At 42.0% G+C, this 12,345-nt stretch overlaps 1 protein-coding gene across 14 annotated transcripts; it reads right to left on the reverse strand.

Moving 5' to 3' along the window:
• Window positions 1-236: 236 nt before the first annotated feature.
• On the reverse strand, window positions 237-9,180 carry LOC112233793 (cell surface glycoprotein 1). Of its 14 annotated transcripts, none has more exons than XM_042319788.1 (8): window positions 8,721-9,178; window positions 4,963-5,256; window positions 4,169-4,438; window positions 3,680-3,790; window positions 3,215-3,274; window positions 3,004-3,066; window positions 2,756-2,914; window positions 237-2,607 (listed from the first exon to the last, which is right to left on the reverse strand). In XM_042319788.1, exons 1-8 carry the CDS (start codon window positions 8,773-8,775, stop codon window positions 1,409-1,411), a joined length of 2,211 nt encoding a protein of 736 aa, XP_042175722.1. In that variant the 5' UTR covers window positions 8,776-9,178; the 3' UTR covers window positions 237-1,408. The 14 variants fall into 14 exon arrangements, with proteins under 14 accessions (XP_042175722.1, XP_042175720.1, XP_042175723.1 ...); XM_042319786.1 differs by having other exon boundaries at window positions 3,215-3,277; window positions 8,721-9,177; XM_042319789.1 differs by having other exon boundaries at window positions 2,813-2,914; window positions 3,215-3,277; window positions 8,721-9,175.
• Between the last annotated feature and the right edge of the window lie 3,165 nt (window positions 9,181-12,345).

Genomic DNA, 12,345 nt, shown 5'->3' on the forward strand with positions numbered 1-12,345 from the left:
GTAGGCTACACAACAGACGGGTGCCATTTCCCTCGCTCGGATGATTTCTCCAGTGAGATTCAGCCACTTGCGAATTGACGTAAAATGATGAAGAAAAAAAAATATGTACAATTATTTGAGAATTTGTAATTATTAATTGTTTAAATAGTTGGGGAAGCCTGGCTTCCCTTGGCATCCATGAATACAGGCCACTACTGAGGGCTGTTTAGTCCCACATGATGTAGAGTGACAACCCCTTGTTCTAGTCATTTATTCACATCATTCTGTTAACATTTATTTATTTACACTGATCACTGAGGACCTCTGACAACCCATCAAGATGGCATATCAGTAGCCTAAGTAAGTTCTTTAGCAATAACAGTATGTTAAGGTTCTATATTTAAATTGAGCTAAAATAACAAATAGTGTATTAACTTGTAGTAAATAATGTATTATGTTAGCTACCACAGGTACATAGAACTGAAACATAACTAGAGAATAAAATGCTGTTTGCATTTGCATTCAACTATGAAACCAAAATCAAGAAATTCCAATGCTTTTATTACACTGTAGCATCCAGCATTTTCTTCACCAGAGTTTTTCTTCTAACAGTATGAGGGTAGCACCTCAGTAGAAATAAGGTGGAGACCTGTTATCCAAACTTTAGTGTCATCTCAAAAACAGTGGATTTAAAGTCATACAGCTTACCCATAATTCTACTGGGTTATTTGCATTAGGGATTATTGTCACTGGACTACCCAGTGGACTACCCTGTAGTGTAGTCTGGGTAATGTGCTGCTCATTGGGGTCTGTGATGAGTGTCTCATCCAGCTCCTCATCACTCTGAGTAGATGTTTGGTTGGTATTATCTCCTTCTTTCTCTGTCTGGTTCCTTCTGCTCTATCCCTTCCTCCTCCATCTCTACTTCATTTCTCCCATCATCCTCTGTGTTTGCACCCATACATCTATTGTGGTCCATTATCCCATCTCTGTTCTCCTCATTACTTACTCTTTGCCCTTTCCCTTATTCTTCCACATCATTATTCTGTCTTCACTCCCCTGGCTGGTTCCCCTAACTGGATGTCCTCCTGTGTGTGTTGATGTGTTTGGTTATTGTCTTTGTGGTCTGCTGTGTACGGTCCTTCTCTTCTCATCTTTATCTCTGGCTTTTCATCATTCATCATTAAGTGCCTGAGTCGCTCTCATGTTTACCATCTCCCGTGTACAGGTTTGTCATCTCCTCTTGGGGCTTGTCTGATTCTTGGTCTAGTTCATTCTCCTGTTTAAGACCTGGTTTGTTCAGGTCTAGCAGGGCCTTCTTGTGCCCTATGTCCTGGTTGGGTTTATCTGTTTCTGCATTTAGTGGAATCCATTTGGGTGTTGTGCCTGCTGATTCTGTTTGGCCTGGAGCTGCCTCTGTTGTGCCTGCTCAGTCTGCGTGGCCTGGAGCTGTCCCTGCTGTGATTGGGTATTTTTGTCCTGAAGCTGTCTCTGTTGTGATTGGGTATTTTTGTCCTGAAGCTGTCTCTGTTGTGATTGGGTATTTTTGGCCTGGAGCTGTCTCTGGAGCTGGAACTGTTTCCTGGTTGGGTTCTGGTGTGGGCGTGCCTAGCTTGGATTCTTTGGATTCTGGTGTGACTAGGTCTTGTTGGGCCTGGGAGTGGTCTGGTGTGACTAGGTCTTGTTGGGCAGGGGTAGGGTCTGGTGTGACTAGGTCTTGTTGGGCAGGGGTGGGGTCTGGTGTGACTAGGTCTTGTTGGGCCTGGGTGGGGTCTGGTGTGACTAGGTCTTGTTGGGCAGGGGTGGGTTCTGGTGTGAGTAGGTCTTGTTGGGCCTGGGAGTGGTCTGATGTGAGTAGGTCTTGTTGGGCCTGGGTGGGGTCTGGTGTGACTAGGTCTTGTTGGGCAGGGGTGGGGTCTGGTGTGACTAGGTCTTGTTGGGCCTGGGAGTGGTCTGGTGTGAGTAGGTCTTGTTGGGCCTGGGTGGGGTCTGGTGTGACTAGGTCATGTTGGGCAGGGGTGGGGTCTGGTGTGACTAGGTCTTGTTGGGCCTGGGAGTGGTCTGGTGTGACTAGGTCTTGTTGGGCCTGGGTGGGGTCTGGTGTGACTAGGTCTTGTTGGGCAGGGGTGGGGTCTGGTGTGACTAGGTCTTGTTGGGCAGGGGTGGGGTCTGGTGTTACTAGGTCTTGTTGGGCCTGGGAGTGGTCTGGTGTGACTAGGTCTTGTTGGGCAGGGGTGGGGTCTGGTGTGACTAGGTCATGTTGGGCAGGGGTGGGGTCTGGTGTGACTAGGTCTTGTTGGGCAGGGGTGGGGTCTGGTGTGACTAGGTCTTGTTGGGCAGGGGTGGGGTCTGGTGTGACTAGGTCTTGTTGGGCCTGGGAGTGGTCTGGTGTGAGTAGGTCTTGTTGGGCCTGGGTGGGGTCTGGTGTGACTAGGTCTTGTTGGGCAGGGGTGGGGTCTGGTGTGACTAGGTCTTGTTGGGCAGGGGTGGTGTCTGGTGTGACTAGGTCTTGTTGGGCAGGGGTGGGGTCTGCTGTGACTAGGTCTTGTTGGGCCTGGGTGTGGTCTGGTGTGACTAGGTCTTGTTGGCCTGGGTTGGGCTTGTCCTGTACATGCTCTGTGTCTGTCACTGAAACACAGAATGAGAAGATGGGTTGATACACGACTACACAAACACTATTATACAGACACATTTGTCTTAATGATAACATGACTTATTATGTCATTGTTAGTATCAATATTGAGTTATGTTTAACCTATCTGCCATGGGAAATCACCTGTCTGTTTGTCTGAGAGACTGTCATTCTGTCTGTATAGAAGGCTGTGACCCCTACTTTTAGTTGGAGAGAAAATTCTTCCAGCTGGTTCAGTTTGCCATGTCCTATTTGGATCTGCATTCTGCTTGTTTATCAGCTCTATCTGCTCTTTTACCATTCCCGTACACACAAAAACATTCATCCCCATTAATATCATATGTATTCAAAGTTTCTCGTGCCCAAGGCAATAAACACTATATAAGGAGAACCTTTTGGTATAAAAGTTATATTTCCAGTGTTCTCAGAATGGTCATCCTCAGGATCTTTGTTTCCTATTCAATTAAAACATAAACAAAATAGTGGTACTCATAAACAGTAGAGTGGTAAGGTGTTAGTTTTGTCTTAAAATGTATGTGATGCCAAACTAAGTCTATAGCAATAGAACTCATGTTCAAAATGACATTTTTACAGCTAAACAACCTTGTTTTATATCTTCCACCAGTCCTTTCTCTTCTTCAGATTTTGTCAGTGCAGCTTCAGCTGCTGGTCATCCACCACAGAGTGGAAAAGACAAGAGGGATAAAGGACAGAATTAGACATAGGGAAGTAATGTGGGTGAACATCCTGCAACATGAATATGTCTAACCAGAAAGACTATGTAGTTACTTTGCTTTGTTTGCTAGTTGTACTCTTTTCTCTCCCCCTTTCAACTCTAATCTCAGATCCAAGGTCCACGACCTTGTAACAAGTCAGCTGGCGTCACTGGGACAGTGATCATCTAAAAAGCTCAGCACACATCAGGGGAGTAGGGAGGAAATGGATTGACTCTGGTCTAGCCAGATCATTATAATGAGGGGCTTTTTCTCCCAGTAATACCGAACTATGCCCCATATAGTTCCGGAGTCTAGAACTAAACGTTTTTCATAGGACATAGGATGGTCGTACGTTTCTTGCATTTCCTCCAGTAGTACCACAAGAGAAATGCCAGAACAGCAACTAAGATGAGTGGAAGGAGAATGGACAGGACCACAGCCAGGACACTGGATGAGCCTTCCTCTGCACAGAAACACCATTAAAACATCTTGGATCAGCAGCATTTCCACACTTAATAAGACATGAATTAAGCAGTCTTATAAGACATGAATTAAGCAGTCATAACACTATGAACTATATAGTAATGTCAGTGACTGTAACGTATGAATATCCGGGATCTGCAAAAAAAGATGCTTAGCATGCACAATATAACATTGTATTTACAACAATCTCATTCTATGTCTTTCTGAACCATTTCTCACTATCAATAAATGTACAGAATCTACATGTCACGCAAATGTGTTGGCAGCATTAAGTAATACATCCAAATTGTGAACACGACAGAATGAAAGTGAGAGTATGTTGTATTACTGTAACTACAGTTTAGAAGTGTTATCTTACCAGTGTAGCAGTTCTTCAGGGTGAACTCTGCACTTTTCTCACTCACAGGGTTTTTCACCACACATGTGTAGATAGACTCCTGGTTCTCAGAATCCTGGTTCTCCCCCCCAGGTATGAACAGTTCAGGTCCAGGACTCTCTGACCCCTCAGGACTCCTCCAGATGAACTGGGTCAGGGGCTGGAGGTCAGCTGAGCACAGCAGGGTTCTGTCCATGTTCTCTGGGGTTGTGGTGTCAACCACACAGGTTGCACTGGGCTGTGCCACATCATCTACACACATGTGCACAAACGAGTACAGACACACAAACACACACACACACACACAGACACGCACAGACACACACACAGCAAAGTGAGAAGCCGTTTCACCTCAACTGATCTGAGGAGAGGTGTGTCTTGGTGTGGGTTTAAACCTGTCCAGCAACTTTGAACATTTGTAATAAAGATGTAATGATGAAAAGGGGGAATTTCAATATCACACTGGAACAAGATTTCAAGAGCTAGGTGAGAATATGTGGGTCCTGACTTATTAGATACAGTAACCAAGGTATACAATTAGATTTTGTTTTTCTATACTGGCATCACTTAATCAGCCGTTGTCTAGGCTTAAAGATATATTTTTTTGAAAGCCCTTATTAATACTGTAAATAAACATACTGTATACACACAAACCTGACATGCAGGCCTTTAAAGATAAAAAAAAATTGAAAGCCCTTATTAATACTGTAAATAAACATACTGTATACACACAAACCTGACATGCAGGCCTTTAAACAGCAACATTACATACTTACCAATAACCCCCACCTTATGTTGAGAGTACTGCAGCTTGCCCTTGACGACAGCCTCTAACTCATAGGGCCCACTGTCTGCATCAGTGAGACCTTTGATAGTTAGCGCTCCAGAGTCCCAGTCCAGGATGGTCCTGCCTTTATACCTGCCATACTCAACATTCTGACTCCTATCAAACTCCACCACCTTGTTCCCATTGTGTTTCCACAGGATGTCCTCAGGCTGACCTGAGACCTTGGGGGTCAGGGTGATCTCTCTTCCCAGGCCACCATACTGCTGTTCACCTGTCACCTCCGCTGAGTACAGAAAAATTAGGATCTGGTGAAAACATGTTGAAAACACCCTAAACTTCTGTGGATATAATGTAATGTAGGCTAGTGGTCTTCTTTGAGACCACCAAGGACAGTTCAGATATCAGCAGTGTCAGACATCCCACCTATTCAACCTAATTAGTAATCTCCCACTATACTGCTCTCCTCTGCTGTCAAATCAATGATTGGCCAGGGAGGGATTGTAGACCTTGTATCTTGACATACAGTGCCTTGCGAAAGTATTCGGCCCCCTTGAACTTTGCGACCTTTTGCCACATTTCAGGCTTCAAACATAAAGATATAAAACTGTATTTTTTTGTGAAGAATCAACAACAAGTGGGACACAATCATGAAGTGGAACGACATTTATTGGATATTTCAAACTTTTTTAACAAAAAAAACTGAAAAATTGGGCGTGCAATGTAATTTTGGAAAGTACTGATTTCATAGCGACTTGAAGGAGTCTGAGGTTCATTTAAAAAAACAAAAGTCTGCTCTCAACTCCGTGGAAATCACCATGGAGTTGAGATACTTGGCAATCGTATATAAACCCTGGATTCCTGATGCTATGTATTGGCCATTGAGAGGCCATTGTAGTTGGGATAGTAATATTAGTACTCTCTAAAGTAAAATACTATATTTCTCTCTCAGGCTGATACAGAGAGACTCATCCATAATTTACTACAAGCAGGCTTGACTACTGTAATGCTCTCCTGTCTGGTCTACCCAAGAAAGCCATTGGGAAACTGCAAAGCATACAGAACGCTGCAGCATAGATACTGACCAAGACTAGACGGAGAGCACACATTACACCTGTTTTAAGGTCTATGCACTGGCTGCCTGTGAGTTTTAGAATTAATTTTAAGAGTCTTCTATTGGTTTTTAAATTAATCCATAATTGTGCATCACAATACATGCCAGACATGCTTTTACGTTATTTACCCAGTAGGTCCCTTTAAACTATCCCAAAGCCTTGGACCATGAGACATGGAGAGGCAGCCTTTAGTTATTATGCTCCCAGAGAACCTGAGGGGGCCGAAACTGTAGACATATTTCAAAGAGATCTTAAAACACACCTTTTTAGCATTGCTTTTCCTTATTGTGCTTTTTACTCGTTCCGATTTTATTGTATTTCTTTAGTTTTTTATCCTCTTATGTTTGTTGTGTAGCAAATATTTCAGTTTTTATTTTCATTGGTTTTATTAGTTTTGTCCTGTGAAGTACATTGAGTTGCATTCCATGTCTGAAATGTGCTGTAAATAAATCTTGATTTGATTAGATATGTTTTCATAGTTTTTTTATGTTGAGCTCACACGATATAATGTAAATGTTTGCAGTTATCTGTAATGGATTAAACATGTCATAATGTAGACATTAATAAATGCATATTTTTTGGGGAGGAGTGCCAAGATGACTGTGCATTTCTACACACCCTTGATCAAAACTCTAACCGTCAAACTCAACTCTGGACCTCGAAGCCAGTTTCAGTGCTTGTTTTCATTGTTCCCCTCTAATGAGGGACTAATTTAGACCTGGCACACCAGGCGGATGCAATTAATTATCAGGTAGAAGAGAAAACCAGCAGGCTCTGGACCTCGTAGGGTAAGAGTTGAGCACCCCTGCCTAGTAAAATAAAAGATAAACTATTTCATAGTAAACAGAGGCCTATGTCTATACTTGCGCCCCCAAGTGGCGCAGCGTTCTATGGCACTACATCTCAGTGCAAGAGGCATCACTACAGTCCCTGGTTTGAATCCAGTTGTATCACATCTTGCTGTGATTGGGAGTCCCATAGGGTGGTGCACAATTGGCCCAGCATCATCCTTTTAGGGTCTGGCCGGAGTAGGCCATAATCGTAAATAAGAAATGGTTCTTAACTGGCTTGCTGAGTTAAATAAAGGTTAAATAAAATATATATATATTTTGCTGAAAGGAGGGCCATCCATTTTCATTTCAGGGGTCCGATTTTCTCCATGTAACCATTACTATAAATAACGTTCACTCCCTAAGAGTGTACAGTATTAATAAACCTGTAGTTTTCACAGAAGTGTTCATTTGTTACCATGCATATGATGTCAACATATTTGTAACCTAGGTTTTATGTTATTTATTTTATGATGCATCATCATCATGATCATCAATTATCATGTTGTATTTCCTGTTTAGGGTCGTCACTAGCTAGCCACAAAGTCATTAACCCTGCCTATTTCTTTGGCCCAGCGTCGTCCGGGTTTGGCCGGGGTAGGGCGTCATTGTAAATAAGAATTTTTCTTAACTGGCTTGCCTAGTTAAATAAATCTCCAATAAAAAATATACAAAATAAAGACTATTTTCTGTACACTCAAAGCAGTGTGATTAGAGTTACACTATAACATGGTAAATTACCACTGAATGACTAATTATCGAATGGACTAGACTGAGCGGCTGAACAGACGTATGGCTAATAAGGATAAGGCTCCCGCTCGGGATACAGTGCACAATGACTATGTCAAGGACAAATTACTTTCCTACAAATCAATAACCGGGGAAAAAAATAGTATAGGCTACTCACCGAGAAAATAAACCAAAAGCGGTATGATAACTTTCCCAAAAAAGCTACCTGCCATTTCCTTCCGTCCGAGTTTGACAGTCCTGTATGCTAGTAAGTAAAAGTGAAAGTACACGTTCCAGATATCATTCCATTTGGAATGCTCCGGGATTGTTTCAAATTACAAACTAAATTATGGACGACAACCTTACATATAGTCTAAATCCGAATACATAGATTTATCCTAACTACTCAAGCAAACAATGAGTCGAGAGCTCTTATTCCGATGCGACTTTGGCTACCTGCACACAGGTAAAGTAAACTACTACGCAGGGTTGCCAGGGTCAAAATCAAATGTCTAAACAAACGATGTCTCAAAACCCGCCCAAAAGGCCTGAAAACGAGACATTTCTATTTTTTTGCAGCAAGATAGGTGTTTCCAAATTTAGCCAATAAAACCTGTTTCCATAACGCCATCAAGAGAATTGGGGCGGCAGGGTAGCCTAGTGGTTAGAGCGTTGGACTAGCAAGGTTGCAAGTTCAAACCCCCGAGCTGACAAGGTACAAATCTGTCGTTCTGCACCTGAACAGGCACTTAACCCACTGTTCCTAGGCCGTCATTGAAAATAAGAATTTGTTCTTTTAACTGGCATGCCTAGTTAAATACATTTCCAATAAAAAATATACAAAATGAAGACAATTTTATGTACACTCAAAGCAGTGTGATTAGAGTTACACTATAACATGGTAAATTACCACTGAATGACTAATTATCGAATGGACTAGACTGAGCGGCTGAACAGACGTATGGCTAATAAGGATAAGGCTCCCGCTCGGGATACAGTGCACAATGACAATGTCAAGGACAAATTACTTTCCTACAAATCAATAACCGGGGGAAAAAAAAGTATAGGCTACTCACCGAGAAAATAAGCCAAAAGCGGTATGATAACTTTCCCCAAAAAGCTACCTGCCATTTCCTTCGGTCCGAGTTTGACAGTCCTGTATGCTAGTAAGTAAAAGTGAAAGTACACGTTCCAGATATCATTCCATCTGGAATGCTCCGGGATTGTTTCAAATGACAAACTAAATAATGGACGACAACCTTACATATAGTCTAAATCCGAATACATAGATTTATCCTAACTACTCAAGCAAACAATGAGTCGAAAGCTCTTATTCCGATGCGACTTTGGCTACCTGCACACAGGTAAAGTAAACTACTACGCAGGGTTGCCAGGGTCAAAATCAAATGTCTAAACAAACGATGTCTCAAAACCCGCCCAAAAGGCCTGAAAACGAGACATTTCTATTTTTTTGCAGCAAGATAGGTGTTTCCAAATTTAGCCAATAAAACCTGTTTCCATTACGCCATCAAGAGAATTGGGGCGGCAGGGTAGCCTAGTGGTTAGAGCGTTGGACTAGCAAGGTTGCAAATTCAAACCCCCGAGCTGACAAGGTACAAATCTGTCGTTCTTGGGATGGTAATAGGGCTTAGGGCTTAAAACAAGCATAATTCGGTTTTCCATAACAGTAATAATTATTGCAAGTTTAAGAATGTCGCAAGAGAAAAGATAATTTGCCCTTATTAAATTTGCCAGATAATTTTTTCATCAATAGGTGTCAATTTAACTTGTTTTGACTGCTATTACTAAGCAATAAGGCCAGAGGAGATGTGGCCCATAGCCGTGGTATATATAGGCTATTGGCTATATACCACAAATACCGAGGTGCCTTATTGCTATTATAAACTGGTTACCAACCTAATTAGAACAATAAAAATACATGTTTTGTCATACCTCTGGAACACGGCATGATATACACTATATAAACAAAAGTATGGGGACACCCCATCAAATTAGTGGATTCGGCTATTTCAGCCACACCCGTTGCTGACAGGTGTATAAAATGTAATCTCCGTAGACAAACATTGGCAGTAGAATGGCTTTACTGAAGAGCTCAGGGAGTTTCAATGTGACACAAATGTAGCCACAAAGTCATTAACACTGCCTATTTCTACAATGTATCTTCTTAAAATCTGATTTTAACCCTAACCTTTTAAATAGGCAAAAACAGACCTTAAAATAGACCACAATTTAGACCACACACCATACAATTGGCCTGCTCTACAGTGTGTCCCCACCCTTCAAAGATTGCCACCTGTAATTCAATACCCTTCCGTTGTAGCAGGTTGCAATGTCTGCAATTTTTTACTTTGAAAACAAGGTTGAGGGTGAAAATGTATTGGTCGCAGGTTGCAGGTTTTCGGGCTACTTCTATGTTGCACGGCGGCCGCCATGGCATTTCTCTTTAAAAAAATACAGTGAGTGAGTGATGGGGTGTGCCGGAGGTGTGTGTGTGTGTGTTGAGAGCATTGGTTGAAAGGCGCTGCATGGTCAATCCGATGTCTGCATTGGCCGTGCAACATTTACGGTGATACCGCCTCTGCAGAAGTCAGGGCATTCATACTTCTTTGGCTTCTCGGGGCAGCACAGCGCTGTTGTAAAGGAAGATGTCAAGGAAGTGAGTTTGTGTTTATACAAGCCCCCTTCGCGGGGCAGCACAGCGCTGTTGTAAAGGAAGATGTCAAGGAAGTGAGTTTGTGTTTATACAAACAATACAAGCCCCCAACCAATCATGACTAGTATGTCTGTCATTCCAGAGGACGATTCGACGGTTTAGTTTTTTCCAAAGTGCCCTGTAATTCATAAAAAGTATAAACAAAAGCATTCACTGTGAAAACTGATACATGTAGGCTCTTCATATATATGCTATGCGCAGCACTTGATCCAATTTATTGAATCAGTTATTGTTTTCTAGCGCAAACCGCAAGCAACACCTGTCAAACTCAGACATTTCTTTCATAACACAGGGATGTCAATTCGCAAGGGACTGGTATTATCAGAGGATTTTGTAGTTTGCCAAAAAACTGTAGGTTATTCTGACTGGAATTGTTACTCTCCTGCCATGTCACTGATATATATGGCAGATTCGGATGGGACTAAAATGAAAGATGTGGTGTTTTGTGCTAGTGGACATAATTACATTACCCGACCTCCTCCAGTAAAACTAATCCCGTCCGAATAGGGCTCCTACATCTTTACAAATTAAGTCGATAGTCCTTAATTCGCTCGATGGCGTTATGGAAAAAGGTTTTATTGGCTAAAACTCCTATCTTGCTGCAAAAAAATAGAAATGTCTCGTTTTTAGGCCTTTTGGGCGGGTTTTGAGACATCGTTTGTTTAGACATTTGATTTTGACCCTGGCAACCCTGCGTAATAGGTTACTTTACCTGTGTGCAGGTGGCCAAAATTGCATCGGAATAAGAGCTCTCGACTCTTTGTATGCTTGCGTAGTTTCTTTTGCAAATTCATTCACGTCCAGTACTGATGGCTTGAAATATGAGATTCCATGCGTTCCGACTGCAGAAAAAAGAACAGGTTTTTCAGTGAAAATGGGAGTGTTTGCAGAGCTGTCATGTAACAAGGGGGAGTTGTTGGAAATGCACATGGAGTGGTTCATTAATTTGATTACCTAAGATTTCTACATTATATATTGATTATGTGAAACAATTAACAAGCTAGTTAGCTAGCACATTTTGATGTGAATAACACTACTGCTCTGTCATTTAGATATTTGCACCTTATGTATTGTGGTTGTTGTGGATGGCTGTTCACAAATCTAAATGTGTATTTGAACCCAATAATGGTTGAATTCAAGAAGTTTAATAAGCTGCTTATAAATCATTGTTTATGAAACCAGTGGACAGCCAGTGAAAAATGCACTCTTGCAACAGCTGCATAGCGCAGATTCAATCCTATGGAATAAAAGTGGGACTTGTATTGCTCAATGTAATTCATGCTGATAAAATAAATAAATCCATAGGCCTAGTGGACACAAGCTCAAACTTGCACACTTTTGATAGACTTAAAGAGGCAATCTGTAGTTGCTACATCCATTTTTGGATTTATATATATATCCATTGATTACTGAAGAATATAATTTATACATGCCTCTTGAGCTTAGTTCAACTGTCACACTCCACGAGAACCCAAAATATAAGCTTGTTTTTCTTCAGTGTTTGTATGTCACGACTTCCGCCGAAGTCGGTCCCTCTCCTTGTTCGGGCGGCGGTCGACGTCACCGGCCTTCTAGCCATTGCCGATCGACTTTTCATTTTCCATTTGTTTTGTCTTTGTTTTACACACCTGGTTTCAGTCCCCCAATTACTTGTTCATTATTTAACCCTCTGTTCCCCCATGTTTTTTTGTGAGTAATTGTTTGTTTATAGGAAGGTCCATTAATGTGGGCTCTGTTTTTGTATTGCATTTATATATGTTGAGTAAAATATGTTTATTTACTCATATCTGCTGTCCTGCGCCTGACTCCTATACACCTGCTACACACAGACTTCCTTACAGAATCACTCACCCGAAGAATGGAGTCAGCAGGAGCAGACACCCTCCCGGTTGCAGTGGAGGAGTGCATTCAGCAGCACGCGACCATGTTGCAACGTCTGGGCACTGCCATGGATCGCGTGCTCCAGA

The sequence above is a fragment of the Oncorhynchus tshawytscha genome, linkage group LG03 (genome assembly GCF_018296145.1).
Source record: "Oncorhynchus tshawytscha isolate Ot180627B linkage group LG03, Otsh_v2.0, whole genome shotgun sequence".
Lineage (NCBI taxonomy): Eukaryota > Metazoa > Chordata > Actinopteri > Salmoniformes > Salmonidae > Oncorhynchus > Oncorhynchus tshawytscha.

What these genes read in the sequence shown, in the direction of transcription:
- LOC112233793 (XM_042319786.1), bottom strand. Translation starts at nt 8,775, where the DNA reads ATGGCAGGTAGCTTTTTGGGGAAAGTTATCATACCGCTTTTGGCTTAT. An exon ending in CCTGAAGAACTGCTACACTG is followed by an intron (nt 3,791 to 4,168) that starts GTAAGATAACAC and finishes GTTTCTGTGCAG; the next exon opens with AGGAAGGCTCATCCAGTGTC. An exon ending in TCTCTCAGACAAACAGACAG is followed by an intron (nt 2,608 to 2,755) that starts GTGATTTCCCAT and finishes TCTGTGTTTCAG; the next exon opens with TGACAGACACAGAGCATGTA.